The 17,667-nt window shown below is 33.4% G+C and overlaps 2 protein-coding genes and 1 long non-coding RNA gene across 3 annotated transcripts; all 3 read left to right on the top strand.

Moving 5' to 3' along the window:
• Positions 1–342: 342 nt before the first annotated feature.
• LOC105140335 (uncharacterized) lies at positions 343–1,901 on the top strand. Its single transcript, XR_845175.1, has 2 exons — positions 343–483; positions 589–1,901. It is a non-coding gene; the product is annotated as an uncharacterized LOC105140335 (long non-coding RNA).
• A 4,987-nt stretch (positions 1,902–6,888) lies between these two features.
• Positions 6,889–9,499, top strand: LOC105140354 (uncharacterized). The gene is made up of 2 exons (XM_011047152.1): positions 6,889–8,915; positions 8,962–9,499. The coding sequence occupies exons 1-2, from the start codon at positions 6,889–6,891 to the stop codon at positions 9,497–9,499; spliced, it is 2,565 nt and encodes an 854-aa protein (XP_011045454.1).
• Positions 9,500–9,817: 318 nt separating this feature from the next.
• LOC105140353 (uncharacterized) lies at positions 9,818–12,271 on the top strand. The gene is made up of 6 exons (XM_011047151.1): positions 9,818–9,838; positions 10,077–10,628; positions 10,745–10,868; positions 11,128–11,457; positions 11,540–11,650; positions 11,741–12,271. The coding sequence occupies exons 2-6, from the start codon at positions 10,078–10,080 to the stop codon at positions 12,269–12,271; spliced, it is 1,647 nt and encodes a 548-aa protein (XP_011045453.1). The 5' UTR covers positions 9,818–9,838; position 10,077.
• The last annotated feature ends 5,396 nt before the right edge of the window (positions 12,272–17,667 follow it).

The raw sequence follows: 17,667 nt of genomic DNA, 5'->3' as shown, positions 1-17,667 counted from the left end.
TCCCTACAAAAATCATTTATCATGGACGGAAAATGAAGGCTGTAAAATTAAGTTAACTACCAAAAAACTAATTGAAGGCTGTAATTATACCAAGGCTTCTTTTAAAACAAAATCGTTTTGTGATTAAAATAAATAAATAAATCTAAAATAAATCGGCTTCACGTATTAATATGTTTCGGGCAATGAGCAATCCTGCCCAAATCCCTAGATTCATGAATTTTTGAAACAAGTCGACTCCTCGATATCAAAACTCGGGCAGCGGGAAGACTGACCGAAGTACCCCTGAGCACTCGAGTGAGAGAATATAAATCCTTGATTTCTTTCGAATGGTTAACCCTCTCTCCCTCCCTCGGCCCCCTCCTCCAGTCTCTCTAGGGTTTACATTTGGGCTTTTACACCCTCTTAACACCGAGCCAGCTAGTATTTTCTTTCCAGTGGCCTGGTTTCTCAACATAGAGTCCTCGGTGTTACATAGAGTACAAGGTAAGTGTTTTTCTTTCCATTAACGATAGTTTGAATAAGTATATATAGATCATTTTCTAATACGAAGCAGTACCTGCTTTGGGTTTGTTTCTTCATTAAAACTAGGTTTTGTGAAATGATCTCTAGATGGTATCTTGTTGAAGAAAAACTCCATTTGGGTTTTGAAAGATTGAGCAAGGCAGTGATCTCCATATCTAGTGGGGTTCTTATGTTTAGAAGTAGCTAGCACAGTTGTAGTGATCTTGAAAAAGCTGTTTGAAAAGAGTTAACGGTAGAAGGATTTTTAGTCTGTTCTTGCCAGTTTTAAGTACTACCTGTTTCTTCTGTACTTCAACTCTATATCCCTCGCAGTTGTAATTTGCCACACACATCTAGATACCTGATACTCCTTGCTCTCGAATATGGCTCCAAATGGTAGAAAAAGAACAGGAGCAAAAACAACAAGAAGAACCCAGTATAAGAAGCGGGTTATGAAGCCCAAGAGCATTAAAGAAGCTTCAATAATTGAGGTTTTGCCTTCTAACTCTTCCACCACCACCACCACAAGCTGCAATGGTTGTTCAAAGATTGATGGCTTAGATTTTGAGGGTGTTGATATCTCTGCAAGTGCATGCTCTACTCCAAAAGCTGAGAGGTTTCGGATACCAGAGATTCAAACATGTCCACCTGCACCGAGGAAGGAAAGGATAATATCAAATTGCTCTTTGCAAAGGAGACCGATTGCTTTCTTTGCTCCTCCCGATTTGGAGCTCTTCTTCTTCTATGCAATTCACGATGTATCAGTTTGAATGTTTGTTCATAGTATATGATCAAGATCATTTCAATAGTCTTAAGAGGTGATCCTTAATATTTATTACTTTCATGTAGTCTTAGCTAGTGCCTTTTAAATTTTATGGTTGAAGTATAGTGTGATAGTTTGAGATTTTTGATTGAGTGCTCTCAGGAGGCAGTTGTTAATTAGCTTTAGCCTTTTTATTCTGTTTGCTTGCTAATTTTAGCCTGGGTTTTCAATTTGCAGGGTACACTAATATACTAAATTTAGCTGGGGCTGTCCAACTAAATTTAGCCTTACGCATGCTGTTCCTTGAGTTTTTATATCTTTTTTAGGTGTATTGCTGACTTTTGGAGTTTGGAGAGTGCAAATCAATGGCTTGAATTAAGGTTCCTGAGTGTGAAATTATCAGTTTTTGTGTTTGGTCAACCTCTGAATGTAAAAGCACAAGTGACTCCTGCTTTTATGTTCAAATTAAGTCCCTCCCTGATCCACTCTACTTTTCCTCACGTTATTATTGCTAAGTGATCACTGTTAACAGACTAATGGGTCATAAATCAATCAACTGGTTGTCCAAACTACATGAAAAGAAGTCCATTCCACCACTTCAGTTGAATATTATGGTTCCCAGGCACACACTAATGTCTTTCTTGTTTGTTGCTGTGGGTTCCCCTAGGCCCCAACACTCCACTGATTATATTGACCACTACTGCTTGTCTAATGTAATTACCGATTACACTCAATTAATGGCTGCAGTCGTAATATACTTCAGGGTCCACCAAATTCATGACCATAGATACATCAATGCATCTTCACACTTGTTGGATCTGAAAAAGACTTGCACAAAAGGTATAATTCCCATATTCTACTTTTGGATCAGAACCCAGAGGAAGAATATGATTTTCAAGGGTAGATAGGGCTTCTTCACATGTAGGGTTGGTGATGGCAGTAAGAACTCTCAAATTCTCTTTGAGATTCCAGCAGCAAGGTAACTTTTTTGAGGGGAAGCAGCAAAAACACAGGGGAAGCTAGAGATTTAGACACTTGTTACAGAATGGGAACCCAAAAGTGAGTGAAGGGTGTTGTTTCTTTTACTATTGCAAGGGTGGGATAGTGTTGTCAGATTGTGGGTTGTCTGTGTGTCTCAGCTTAGCCCCGATCCGCAGGAGAATCCAATGAAGTAGACTCGTGCGGGTTGTGATGATTGTCATAGTAGAGAATCTCAAGAAATTTCTCTTTGTTTTTTCTTTTGTCTACTTTTTTATTCGCGACAAAATTGATGTGGCCACCTATGCATTTGCATTTATTATGGTTCCATTTTTAAACTTCAACTATTTCTTTTCATCATTTTTTTTTTCCTGTTGATAAATTGCAACGCCATCATGATGAAACTTGTGATCACAGATATATCAAATGGTAACAATTAATCACAAATATTCATAGAATTACAGCGAAGTCATTCCTTATGTATTGGAGCGTGAATTTAAGAGTCATTTCCAATATCCCCATCCTTACAATCCCATCCTTAATTATTGCTTTTATTTTTGCCCTTGTTATAGTGGCTTTGGAACTGTGACTTTGAAGGGAAGAATTTTAGCTGAAATCTAGATCAAATTATTATAGATAGCTCACGCTATCTTTCTACCAGGCTGATATTTACATATGGTTGTTTTTTTTTAAAAAAAATAAAGATTATGCCATTGCTTTTTTATTTTATTTTTAGATATCAGTAAGATCTTTTCTCTGTCGTGATATTAAGTAAACAGTACTGTTGAGATCTTTTATGTTGATGATATGTCGGTTTCAAAGTCATGGCCAAAATTAACCTTTTGTTCCAAAGTATATGTGTGTGTGCGCTCTTTCAGTTTTTTCACCAGTGCATATGCTCCATGGATAATCTTGGAGAAGGTACGTACGTGCGAGGGGTATCACTTGCCTTAAATCCATGATATGATGGGAGTATTAATAAAAAAAGATGCTAGTGGGTAGAGCTGTGGCATTGAACATAAGCAGATGTCGGAGCTTTTGGGGATAAATAATACAGAAGGAATATGTGAAAGGACGGTTCGCATTCATTCAATTAGAACCCCATCTTCTGTAAATGATAAGGTCCCTTTCCCTCAGAGAAACCTTTTTTCCAAATTAACGCGTTCCCTTCTTTGTTTGGCATGATGATACCTCCATGTTCATTCATATTCGATTTGGAATTGATCATGGGCATGCATGTTACCATGTGCACCAGTTATTTATATGAATGTCACTACAAAAAACAGGGGCTATTAGCATCTGAATTTAGCAACGGATAATTCCGTTGCTAAATTCAGTAACAGATTTGCAACGGATTATATATATATTATTTTTTAAATATTAGCAATGGATTTTAGTAACGGACAATCCGTTGCAAAATTTACATTGAATTTAGCAACGGATTTTCCGTTGCTAATTGAAAAAATAAAATTTAAATATTAATATAAAGCTGAAATTATGTTGACCGTTGATTGCATAAAATCTAAACCGTTTATTTTCGCTCTTTCCCCCCACACCGAAATACAGACACCAACAAAATCATTTACAGCTGAAAATTACATCACTTTCACTCTTCCAGTGCATCCGTCATCCCTAATAACAATATCAATCCCTAACTGTTGAAAAATCACCCTCTCTTCATCGATTTCATATTCCTTTATCCGAAACTGTTTATCATTTTCTCATTCATCTTCAGCATCCGTAATTTCTTTTCTTCATCTTCTTCTCCTTCATCGATCTTACCAGTTTCAATATTTCTATATAAAGCAAGAAAAACAGAGACCCATGGTAACATCACACCAGACCCATCATCATCAGTATCGAACATCCTGATTTACCCTTTCTCTGTAAACGGGTTAGGTTTTGCACTTTTTTCTTCAATAGCTCAGGTAACTAATTTAGGGTTTTTATTTTTTTTGTTGCAATTGAAGTTACACTAAACAGTTCTAACCTAAATTTTCTAATCTCAGGTGTTATTTTTTCGTGTTGATCCATCTCTCTCATCTGTAACTGAAGAACGTACAGGTAACAATTGTTTTTCCTGATACTTTGAATAATAGTTTTAGGCTATTAATTCAATAATATAAGGTTTATAAAATGTTTTTACCATGATTTATAATCTAATTATGCATGTTTAATTGAAAATTTATGAAAACCCCCAAATTAATTTTTAGGGTTACGGTTCATAAATTGAATGATTTTATGCAAATTGACCAATGCTGGCAATTCTTGTGTCTGGAAGAGAGTGATTTATGGAAATTATGCCTGTTTAATTGAAAATTTAGCAAAACCCCCAATTTAATTTTTAACAATTAGTTTTTTGATGCTGGGTGTTCTTTGATGGGTGTTCTTTGATGTCTGCAAGTCTTTTTGTCCTCCTGTGCGCCAACACCTAGGTGATTTGAATGTATTCATATACTTATATATATAAAAAGAAACTTGGTTGTTGATGTTGTGTTTTGTTAATAAGATTGTTGTTTTATTTTTGTATCTTCATTCATTATTTTTAAGCAAGCTAAACATGCTCTCTTTATTTGTGGGGTAATCGTGTGGATGGCTTGTCCTGGATAATGACAGTGGAATGTCAGCACCACATACTAGTTGAACATGCCATAACAGTAGCAATTGCTTGGAGATATTTCAATTGGAACTCTCTCTATTCTCTGTATACATTGTCTCGGGTTTCCAAGTTCTTAGTAGTTGGGCGGCTTAATGTTTATGGTGGTTATGCTTGGAATAGAAGAAAAAAATTGCTCTCAACAAAGTATATTCTAAAAGACTATCTTAAAAGATAATTGTATATGATAACATAGATATATTCCACTTTTCATAACTGAAAGATAGCCAAAAAAAACCTTGTAATATCAAATATGTATGTCAATTCTTGGATTTCATTGATGTCAGATATTTATGAAATTAATACTTGCTTTAGGAACTTGATTCTAGTTCCATTGCTTTATTTATCAAAGCCCTTTTCCTTTTCCTGAATAATAAAGTTCTCAAGTGATTTATTTTGACTGCTAGTAGACATAAATATATGTATATGTGTGTGTGGAGAGCATGAAACATGCTTAATCATTTCAATCAACTAAAGGTTAGTTGAAACTGAAAATCAACTAAAGCTAATTTGATCCCTGTAGTACCATAAAGCAGTATGCTTTCAATGTTTAATTATCCATAAAGACATAGTTTATAAAGGACAAATCCAAATCAGTATAACCTTGTGTTTATTCTTGAGTATGCTTAATAAGGTTAATCTTAAAAGAGAAGTATTCTCAATAAGGTATATGAATTATTTCGGGAACATTTTAGCAACACATCATCTCTTCCTTTGTTGAGATGACTAAAGCTCACAACTGTTATAGTACCTAATGTTTGCTTTGTTATTTGGCTTTTTTTTTAATTTCTGGGTCCTGACATGACTTTGTTCAATATGATGAATTAGGTTTTTAAGCGTGGCAGCAAGTTATCTTCCTCAATAATTAATCATCCTTTGGGTTCTTCTTTGCGCGAAAACGGTGTGTTGCGTTCTTATTACTATTTACTATGGTCTCCTTAATGCTTTGTTCTTTTGAGGTCTTGTGCTGTTATACTACATGTCATTTACATGGAATATCATTTAATGCATCCAGCTTTCGTTGTGCTATGCTTTTTGTACCTTGTTGTTTTGCTCTTTGAACTAAAAGCATGTCATTAGAATTTCCTTTTATGCAAAGGCTTGGTTTTGTAGAAAAATTATGTCCTGCCCGTAAAAATTCTTATTAAGTTATAGGTTTTAAGAGATAATAATTACAGTAAATTATAATTAATTTTTTTGAAAACTATAAGTTAGTTCCTTGTTATTAAATTAAATGAAATTTATCAGGTTGGATCTTAAATGAAAAAAAATATTTGTTATGAGAAGACAAGTATCAAAAAAATAATTGATATTTAATTATTATTTCACTATGATATAAAACATAGATACATTGTATATAATTAAAGAGACAAAGATACAAATGTTGGAATAAAAATAAAAAGATCTGAATATATGATTATGATTTCATTTACCATTTCTTAGTTTACCAAAAAAAGATTTGAATAAAAATAAAAAAAGTTTGATGGATCTAATAAAAATAAAAGGCTAAAAAAAAATAAAAAACTCATTTGAGGTTGTAACAAAAGTTAGAAGGATCAATAAAAAAAAATTAAATCCAAAACTACTGTAAAGATAAATTTATTTAATATTTGTTCAACTAAATATTTTTTTTCTTTATCTATTTATTCTGTATAGAATACTAATCAAACATAATCTAAAAGTGTACTTTTGTCAATAATTGGCTTATATAAATATAAATGAAAATTATTAAGATTTATTTAAAGCATTTAACAAAAACTCAATAACAAAGACTAGAAGGAAAATAATTATCCAGGTTTTAACAAACACATGTGCATATATCCCATCATTAACATTTTTTGGCTTGATATATGTTTGAACTGGACAAATAATTATAGTTTATTCATGTTGTACATATTTTATTTTAAAGGATTGTTTAAATAGTAGTAGTTAAAGAAGTATGCTTATTTCTAAAAATACTTATTGGTGTTGTCCTGTTAATTAGATTAACATGGATGATCGATCATGGATGTATCGTCGTCTTATGGATGGTCGCCTTCGTCCTGAATACATTACCGGTGTTAGAAGATTTATCAATTTTGCATTTTCAATTGATAAAAATATATCTGGGGGAAAAATTAGATGTCCTTGTGTGAGGTGCAAAAATCAAAAGTTTTTAAAGGAAGATGATGTTTGTAAACATCTATTGACAAAAGGTTTTATACCTTGTTATGAAAATTGGACAGTACATGGGGAGCCTTATGTTACGGAACCAATATTGGCTGGACCTTCATCAATTGGAATGAGTCATGTTATGAATGATGTTTGTCTAGAGAATCCATATAGAAATCTAGTTATAGATGCAATGGGGGTTGGTGATGCATTCTATAATGATAACGTGTCTAGTCCTATGGTAGCAGGGGAAATTCCAAATCCGGAGGCAACTAAATTTTTTAATCTTTTGAAAGTTGCGGAGGAGCCGTTGTGGGATGGGTGTACCAAGCAATCCAAATTATCTGCTTGTGTACAATTGCTTAATATGAAGTCAACATTTAATTTGACTCAGAATGCCTTCAACAATTTTATTGATTTTACAAAAAGTTGCATGCCTAATGATGAAAATTTGGTATCAAATTTTTATGATGCCAAGAAATTTATGCGACCACTTGGACTTGGGTATGAGAAATTTGATGTGTGTCCTAATTATTGTATGTTGTACTATGGGGCTGATGCAATGAAAACAAATTGTGATTTTTGTGGAAGTTCACGATACAAACCTAGAAATCCAACCAGTAAAGGTTCCAATAAGGCAGAGAAGCAACTTCGATACTTTCCCTTAACACCAAGGCTTCAAAGACTGTTCATGTCTCCATATCACGCCAAAGATATGACATGGCATCATTATCACAAGTCAGATAATGGGGTTATGGTGCACCCATCTGATGGGGAGGCATGGAAGGAGTTTAATCGTGTTCACTTCAGCTTTGCATCAGATCCGAGAAATATTCGATTAGGGTTGTGCATTGATGGGTTTTGTCCATTTGACATGTCTTCAAATACATACTCTTGTTGGCCAGTAATTGTGACTGTTTATAATTTGCCTCCGTGGAAGTGCATGACTAGACCATTCATGTTTTTGACAATGCTGATTCCTGGGCCAAAGAATCCGGGTAAAAAGCTTGATGTTTTTCTAAGACCTTTGATTGATGAGTTAAAGAATTTATGGTCTGTTGGTGTTGAAACATATGATGTCTACAGAAAAGAAAATTTTCAATTAAGGGCAGCTTTGATGTGGACCATTAGTGACTTTCCAGCATATGGCATGTTATCGGGGTGGAGTACTCATGGAAATCTGTCTTGTCCTTATTGTATGGAGCATAGCAAGGCTTTTAGATTAAAAAATGGACGGAAAACTACATTTTTTGATTGTCATCGACGATTCCTACCCATGAACCACCCATATAGACATCAATCAGATAAGTTTTTGAAAGGAGTAATTGAAAGGCTCCCTCCTATACCTCGTCCATCTGGTTTGGAAATGTTAAATGAAGTGTCCAAGTATACTGAGGGATATATTGGAGGTTCATCATATAATGTTAAAATTCCAGGATTTGGTGTTAAACACAATTGGGTGAAGAAGAGTATTTTCTGGGAGCTTCCATATTGGCATATAAATTTGATTCGTCATAATCTTGATGTCATGCATATTGAGAAAAATGTCTTTGACAATATTTTTTATACAGTAATGGATTGTCCTTATAGAAGCAAGGACAATTTAAAGGCTAGGTTGGATATTCAATTGTATTGTCATAAGCCAAATTTACATTTGCAACAAGATATGAGTGGTCGGGTTTACAAACCTAAAAGCACTTATTGTCTACACAAGAAACAACAACAAGAAGTGTTGTCATGGATGAAGGAGTTATCATTTCCTGATGGTTATGCTTCAAGCATTTCACGATGTGTGAAAGAGGCACAATGTAAGGTTTCGGGGATGAAGAGCCATGATTGTCATGTCTTCATTCAAATACTTAGGGAGTAAGTGCAAGTTATTCATGTTTAAGTGTAATTGGTATGATACAAGACGAGGAATTAGAGTGCATCCTTCGAATGGTTTGGTTGAAATCAAGCATACATCTCGACTACAAGGAAATGAAGATTTTGTGCTAGCACAACAATGTCAACAAGTCTACTATACATATCCACCTGGTAATAAATCATCTGAATGGTGGACGGTTATTAAGACAATTGCTAGAAGTCGTTATAATGTTGACATGGGTGAATTTATTAAAGATGCCAACAATGTAACATCATTTGATGTTGATCAATCAGATGAGATTTCTCAACCATGTTATGTCCTTCCTACTCAAACACTTGATGATCCAAATATACTTGTTGAATCATCTTATTATGAAGAAATCGGGCAACATGAATTGCTTCAACTTGACATAAATTGGGGAAACAAAGATGATGAAGAAGAAGATGATGATGGTGACGGTGATGGTGACGATGATGGTGATGGTGATGATGATGGTGATGGTGATGGTGACGGTGACGATGACGGTGAAGAAGAACATGATGATGATGAGGATGAGGATGATTGTTATGGTGGTGATGGCTAGGAGTGATGATAATAATGAGTAGCGCAATTTAATTATATTTTGTAGTACATGTAATGAATTATCTTTAATATATGTATGGATAATTTCATATTATTTGACAATATTTACTTTTTCAATGTTTTTTATTTATTATTTTATCATAGTGTGTTATGTATCACATTGCATATATCATTTTCATTGACCTTTGAAAAAATTTCTAACCTTTCAAGTATCAATATTTAAATTGTGATTCTGATGATATATTTTATTTTGTGATTTGTTTTCTTGCTTATAGATGTTGAAGAATGAATGAAAAGGTTTTTCCTACTCAGTGTTTGATTTATAAGAACAAACATTAAGGTAAGTATACTCATAAATTTTGATTTCTGCTTAATTAATTATTTAGATTTTTATTTTTATTATTGTTTGTGTTAATTGGCTTTTGATAATTTAAACTTCATGGCTGATTTTTATCATTGCAAGGAATGCTTAATGAAAATATTGTGAATCTTTTGTTCCTCGTAGTTTAATTATAAGCTAATTTATTGTTATGTGTATATATTCATATCATAATGTATATATTTTTTCTGGTTTTTAGCATGCCTCGACGAGGATCTATATTAGATTCTAGGAGTGACAGGTCCACATCAAGGAGTGACAGGTCCACTTCATCCAAATCATTTCAAACTACATCAAGGCATAATAACAAAGGATCCACATTTCATCAACCTGTGTATCAGAATGCAAATGAGTATTATATACCTACTTTGGGGAGTACACATCCTCCTCAACGTGATTATGGGAGGGTTGATGCATATCAATATTGTGAGGGCTTTCGTTTCCAAGATTTGCTTCAAACTCAAGGAGGTTTCCCTCGAGATAACCAATTTGTTTATGGAGGACATAATTTGTATAGGAGTTATGAGAGAGTTAATGGTGATGATGATGATGTGAACGTTAGAGATGAAGACGAGGGAGACGATAGTAATGAGAGAGGTGTATGTGATGAGGATCAAGATGGTGTTCCATCATATCATGGTTCAACATGTTCTCCACACAATTATGATCAAAGTGTTAAAAGGAAGGGTTTTGACACGCCAATAGATCCAATAACAAGAAAAAAAGAGCTTTGTTTGTATGGAACAACAGAGTAAGTTCAAACTTTTGAAAACAAACTTATTAAAGTTATATTTTCAGGTATGAAAAAAATTACTTTTTATTGTGTAATTATTTGTTTAATATAAGTTTGTTATTATATATTTTCAGGTTCAATAACGCATCGTGTGGGCGTGCAATCGGAGATATTTTGAGGTCCAATTTTAAGGGAGCATGGCACTCTTGGGAAAAAGTAGATTCAATGTGCAGGGATGAACTGTTTAAAGAGTTTAAGGTAAGAACCAACACTAATTGCCATAATATTCTTTTTAATTTTGATAACTTTAATGTAGGATTATGAAAATTATCAATTAGCTATGATTGATTTGTGTTATAATTTGTACTTATTTCATGTTTACTTTTTAATATCATTTAATTTCTATAGTTATTACATCATCTTGCAAATTTTGAACAAGATAACACAATATGTTAATTATTTATATAATTTGAAATTTTGTGCACTTTTTTTACTTCGTATATATATTATTTGGTAGAAAAAATATTCTTTTCCTGAGGAAGATGAGTCGATTGTTCGTAATATTTGGGAAGATAAGGCAAGGATAGCTTTGAATCAACAATTAACACGAGCTCGCAAGAAAGCCATGTCAAAAGAAAACACTACAAATATTGTAGATTGCCTTGATAAAGGTCCTGCCTGGATAAATAATGATGACTGGAATCAAATGATCAAAGATGTTTGGTCCACCCCTGAATTTCAAAGGAGGTCTGAATCTGCTAGGAGGAATCGATTAACCAAAACAGATGGCAAAATAAGCACTCATTCTGGAGGAACAGTGTCATTTGCATCATATCGAGCTAACATGGTAAGAATTTTTTTTTTAATGCTTAAGATAAGAAATTATAATTTGTATTTTTATCTTTTATAATATTTATTAATCTTGAAAGCAAGAGGAAGCTGGTGGAAAAGAACCTCCATGGGATGATGTCTTTTCAGCTTTGCATCAAAGTACTAAGCAGTCTGGTGGCTTCGTCGACAACAAGTCGAAAAAAGTGGTTGTATGTATTTTTATTTGATTATTTCTTAATATAACTTAATTATCATTTAACATTCAAATGAATTTATTGTTGCATGTATTTTTTTTATAGGAAAATTATAAAATGGAGATGATTTCAAAGTATGGAAGTAATCGGGAAAATCATCCTTCATTTGATGGAGCAGCTTGGTGTGTGGCTTCAGGAGGAGTTACAAAGGGTAGGGTATATGGTGCACCTCGTATGCCAAAATCTATAGTTAGTCCAAGCTCTTCATCACATTCCTACTCAGTGGAGTCATCATATCCCAGTTCATCGTATCGAGCATTGCAAAAGGAGATAAAGGATAAAGAAGAGGAGATAAAGAAAAAAGATGAATTTATTCTTGAAATGAAACGACAGATGGATTCCATGAAAGAATATCTTGTGAACAATCTTGGATACAATGATGGGACATCAAATATTGATCAAGGTATGCCACCATCTTTGACTCCAGCAATATCGCCACCTATGGCTCCTCAGATAATGACATTTATGGGACCCACATCTCAACCAATTTTTCGACCTACACCTCGACCTTTATATCCTGATCAATCTTGTATCGATCCACAATATCATGGTTCGTCTTCGCAACCGGCACCATGATTGTATCTTTTGTTGTTTTTTTTATTGTATTTGAACTTAATTGTATTGATGTAAGTTTAACTAAATTTTTATTATATGAATATTAGTTTTATTCTATTTTTTATTAATGATACAATTATTTTTAATATTAAATTGTGTTGGTTATATATATTTTAAATTTTTTAAAATATCCATAAATAATTAAATTAATTAATTAAAATTAAAAATCATTGCAATAAACAAATAAAAAATAATTTAATAAAAAATAATATAATCACCAACGGATTCTCCGTTGGTGATTGTAACTAATGCATCATTCAGCAACGGAGAATCCGTTGCTGATTCACAAAATAAGCAACGGATTATCCGTTGCTCATTTTGCAACGGATTATCCGTTGCTAATTATAAGCAACGGATTTTCCGTTGCAAAGAAATCAGCAACGGATAAATCCGTTGCTAACAAATCAGCAACGACAAATTTGCATCCGAATTTTGTCGTTGCTGATTTCGTTGCTAAATTGTTTTAGCAACGGATTTTAGTAATATTTGCAACGGAGTAGTCCGTTGCTAATTACTATATTTTTTAGTAGTGTGTCACCACAAGGTGGCTAGCAAGTATACATTGTAGCAAGTACATGATCTCTTTTTCCATGGACAATATCAAGCAAGTTTCATGGCTGGACTGCCCCTCACATTTCAAATGTCAGCGAAGCTTGTTTCCCAGTAATATTTGTACACAGTTAATGTGATCACTCATATATATGTGATGGATTAGAAGAGCAGCGGGATTCATTGTTTTTTGGACTACCGCTGAGACAAGCAGGCAAGGGATGGGTCAAGGATCCAAAAAAGGTCCCATCAACTGTTAATAATTTCTTTTGCCCATACTCTAGCTCAATTCTTTCCCTAATCTTCCTCTTGTTTTTCAGAAAGTGCTCCAATTTTTCCTTTCCATGATTGACCAGCACCTCGATCATTTGATGAGCACAATTATTGGGGAGAAATCACATATTAATTTACCTGGAGGGGGGAAAGGAAGTATCATAACTCTTAACAATCAATAACTACTCAACACCCTACAATATTTAACTACCCAGAGCACCCCAGCGATCGACCTGGAGAACTGTCATCAAACAAAAATAAGCGGTGAGTCTTTACATGCAGAACAGAGGCGTGGACGACAAGACAAGGACACAGCTTCAAGAACACAGTAACGTAGAAGGGAGAAGTGTGTGTAGAAGAAAGGGGTATTTTCCAAATCTTTTTCTTCTAATTTTAGATATTTTCAAAAATATTAGGGCACATAAGAAATAAATGCATACGTGTGTGGGGGGAGATCGAGAGCATGGAAACATTGGAATGAGGAGTGACAAAATAGATTTGATTGAATCGTCCCTTTAAGCAGCCACTGTTAAAAGAGAGTAATTGACGTCCATGTCTCCCCTAAAGTAGGTCCAGTGATCGATGTTTTTATTAGAAAACAGGATTTTCACTGCTTTTACTTTTGATTAGTACCAAGGTTTATAACCTGTTCGCAGTGCTATGTTAATGTGTTCTTTCTAGAATCCGAGGTTGCCCCTTCCCTCTTCCACAAATAACAGAAAAGGATAATAATCTTCTTTAGCTTTTAGGTCAAACTAGCTAGTACCTCCTCAATTTTCTAGCTCCTTCCATTCCTCAACGTCAAATGTTCATGCGACTAAAGCCCCCTGTAACCAAATGTATCCTATTTTTTATTAAAACATATTTAAAATTATTTTTTTCTCATTTTAACATGTTAATATTAAAAATAAAATAATAGTACTTTAATTTATTTTTAAGTAAAAAAATTTAAAAAAAATAATTTCTATCATGCTATCAAATACCTTTAAATATCTAATAGCATATTATTGTCTAAACTATCCAAATTAAACTTATATATTATGATTAATTTATTTGTTAAGGTTTTGATCAGATGGTTTACTGAGATATGCTCTCTTTTTTTTTTTAATTTCTTGAGTTCAAATTCTATAATTTATTCCTTTGAATATACCAAAATAATAAAGAAGATACATTATTAAGATTGTTCAGAGAGAAATTTTCATTTTTTTTTTTTAGATTAACATGGATGTCCGGACCAGTTTGGGCATACCACGACTAATCCCACGGGTCCTGAAATTAACGACCATGTAAACCTCCAGTGGCCATCATATGAGCAACCAAGGACTCGAACTTGAGACTACAGAGAAAACAAACTCCTTAATCCCAAATTTTTATCACTTGACCACCACCTAGATGGTTGAAAATTTTTTATTTTGATTAAAGTACATGTTGATATGAAGATATCTCTTATTGTCAAATAAAATAAATTATTTAATTTAAAATTTAAATCCTGGTTTTCATGATAAAAAATATTAAATATTTTTGTAAAACAAATCTTAAGATGTATGGTTCATCTCATAATAAAATTACAATTTTAACTCAAGAAAACCCACTGGTACAAGAAAATATACCATTGAAGAGACTAATTCAGAAGAGATCTTTGTATTTTCTTTAATTTAATTGTAAAAAAGTATATTTTTTTTTCAAACGGTTTTAAATGAACCTTTTATATCAATTTAATATATGCAAGGAAATAATTTCTTTTAAAAAAATACTAATTTTGATGTTTGAATTTTTTTTTTAAAAAAAAGGGTAAACAATAAACATTCATTGAACTTCTCTAGGAAGAATCCTATGTACTAAGAGATTCGTCAAATATTAATAGTTCTTTGTGTTCAGTTTAGGCCCACGGAATCCATGGCCGGTGAGTGGGTCGAGCTTTTATAAAACTATAATGGTTTTTATAGCTTAATTACATTGAGCACAGAATACGAGAATGATAACCTAAAATTCATGTCGCTATACACACCATGTGGGAGACTCGGAGTTTTTTAAATATAAAAAAAATACACAAGATTTAGCAAAATTTTAGTATTATTATTAAATCTAAAAATAAAATTGTTCTAAAGTTTTTTTATCAAGATAAATCTTTTTATAAATATATCTCTTATTTTTCTTAACCACCACAATATTTTTAATTGAAATTAGTATTTCTATTTAAAAAATATATTTTATAATTGTTAAAGCAAGCTAATAAAAAACATCACATCCATATCTTGTGTGATCAAAAATTAAAAAATTATTAATGTGATAAAATTACGTTGGAAATCTACTTATTTTTTTAATAATAAAAACCAAATTTTAATTGAATTTTCATCAGTATTTTATTTTATTATTATTATTATGCCCCTCTTATTTTCAGTGATTTGTCTCTTATTTTCCCTTGACACCTGTTTTTTTTTTTTTATCGTGTTATTCTTCGTTTTTCTGGGTTCGTCTCTCTTAGGACTGGTATCTATCTCTTTCTAATCGTTCTTCTTGGTTAGTAATTGTTCTTATCAAGATTTTTGCATTTTTTTCTGGCTTGCAACCTGGTTTGGATGATAATATTCTTGTTTTGTCGGGGTTGATTTATTTCTGTGCTCATTGTAGGGTTCATCATTCTCAAGTATTTTTTTTGCCCCCCTTCTGCAGTCCAGCACCACAAGGTTATTTTTACCAGGATTTAAGCCTTAACCCTGTTGTCATGAAACAGAGATGGGTGGAAAACAACATGGATGTTTAGGTGTCGCAGTCTGTTCATTGGTTTTTCATAGAATATCTTGATTGCTCCATTGTTTTTTTTTTTAATCTGTGGATGTCTAAACTAACTTGCTCTGGAGTATTGTTTCTGCATATATTGAGGTCCCTTTAACCCGTAATAATTTTGGCTTTCTTATTCATTGCAGTTTCATTTTCTCTTCCAATTACATATATCTCCCATTAATTTATCTACAATCAACACTTATAGTTACCTATTCATGTAGGGGAACTGGTATTCCATCTACATGTGCGGGATTTTGCAGGGGCACAGGCTAATCAGTGGCTCACCTCAGCAATCCTTGCTCTGCTTTTCAAGCCTACAAAGCTATTTTCTCATGCCCACTTGAACTGTTTTGCTTTCAAACATATTATAATTTATATTCAGGAAGACTTATGCTTTCTGTTTAGATTTATAGGACTTTGCTTTGTTCTAAAACTCAACTCTGTTAAATCCACTTTTTTTGTTGTGTATGAAAAAACTCTCATGCACCTTATTAGCATATAACTAAATGCTTTGTGTAGGCTTTGTTCTTCAGTCATCTGTTAGTTAAAAACACCATTCCCCTTCAAATTCTAGGTCGATTTATTGTCTAAAAAAGGTTCTTTTGAGAGCTAAGGATTTGATTTTTTAACAGAAAATTACTATATATATATATAAAATACAATCCTTAACTTACTATGACCGTACAGTCAACGAGAATCGTTAAAGATCAAAGGCATTGACTAGTATGTTTAATGCCCGCCCTTTATACACAAACGGACATATACAGTATGTATAGATGCAGAATCACAAACCCTAAAGTTCATTTGCAAAAATATTCGGATCGATGTAATATTGCTTTGGCTATAAAATAAAGAAAGCAAAGATCGACAAGCCGAGTATTGTATCTTAACGTACATTCAACTTAGCACCAAAAGCATTTCTCATACATGGATCTTTAGACCGGAGCAGATTCAATTCTATACTGCTTTATTTTAAAGGATCACTCCAATGCATCTCCAAGACCCCTCTCTGTTTTTCTTTTTTATTAGGGCTTTTTACATGCCTTTTTTTTTTTTTTTGTTCATTGACTCATGTACATGTATTTTTCAACTATTCCCCCAAAAAAATAGTACTAAACTTCGAAGAATAATAATAATAATAATAATAAAACAATGACCAAAGGTAGAATTAGGCTGGGCCAGAGTTTTCTGTTCCAAAGAAGTAAGGTTGGACCCAGTTTCATACTGTAATTGGGCCGAGATTTGGAAGGCCTGCAGAAAAATAACTAGGGCCCTGTTTTTTCGGCCCGGAAGAGGGAAGTTCTGTTTGGACCAGATAAGGGGCCTGCTTTATAAGTAACGCACTTCTTGGATCTAGGATCTAGAAAGCCATTGGACAACTTTAAACCATAATTATTAAACACGACTGGCCCGGCGGGGGGTCGACACACTCTTCAGCCATATCTTCATGAATCTCGGCACCAGCATGCTATGTGAGAAGGGAAAGGAGCTCTGGAGGACGCTTTGCGAAGAAAAGTGGTGATGATGCTTCCAAGAACACATCTGAAAGAAAGATCAATGGTTCTGGTCCATTTCATGCATCTCAGTCAGGGATTTCATCAGGTTCTGAACCATTCTCCTCTGACTCTGTTGAAACTTTGAAATCCTCTGATGGTAAAAAAGAAGCAAGGGCGTCCCAAGTGCATGACAATGTTGAAGCTTGTGGGTATGCAAATAGAGATGGCCATTATCAGAACCACCATGGCTTGCAA

This window comes from Populus euphratica, unplaced genomic scaffold (assembly GCF_000495115.2).
Source record: "Populus euphratica unplaced genomic scaffold, PopEup_1.0 scaffold105.1, whole genome shotgun sequence".
Classification (NCBI taxonomy): Eukaryota; Viridiplantae; Streptophyta; class Magnoliopsida; order Malpighiales; family Salicaceae; genus Populus; species Populus euphratica.
This window is presented reverse-complemented; position numbering and strand designations above follow the sequence as displayed.

Excerpts from the sequence above, each read along its gene's own strand:
- LOC105140354 (XM_011047152.1), top strand. The coding sequence starts at position 6,889 with ATGGATGATCGATCATGGATGTATCGTCGTCTTATGGATGGTCGCCTT. Across the intron at positions 8,916-8,961 it reads TTCATTCAAATACTTAGGGA|ACGAGGAATTAGAGTGCATC; the intron begins GTAAGTGCAAGT and ends GTATGATACAAG.
- LOC105140353 (XM_011047151.1), top strand. The coding sequence starts at position 10,078 with ATGCCTCGACGAGGATCTATATTAGATTCTAGGAGTGACAGGTCCACA. Across the intron at positions 10,629-10,744 it reads TGTTTGTATGGAACAACAGA|GTTCAATAACGCATCGTGTG; the intron begins GTAAGTTCAAAC and ends ATATATTTTCAG. Across the intron at positions 11,651-11,740 it reads ACAAGTCGAAAAAAGTGGTT|GAAAATTATAAAATGGAGAT; the intron begins GTATGTATTTTT and ends TTTTTTTTATAG.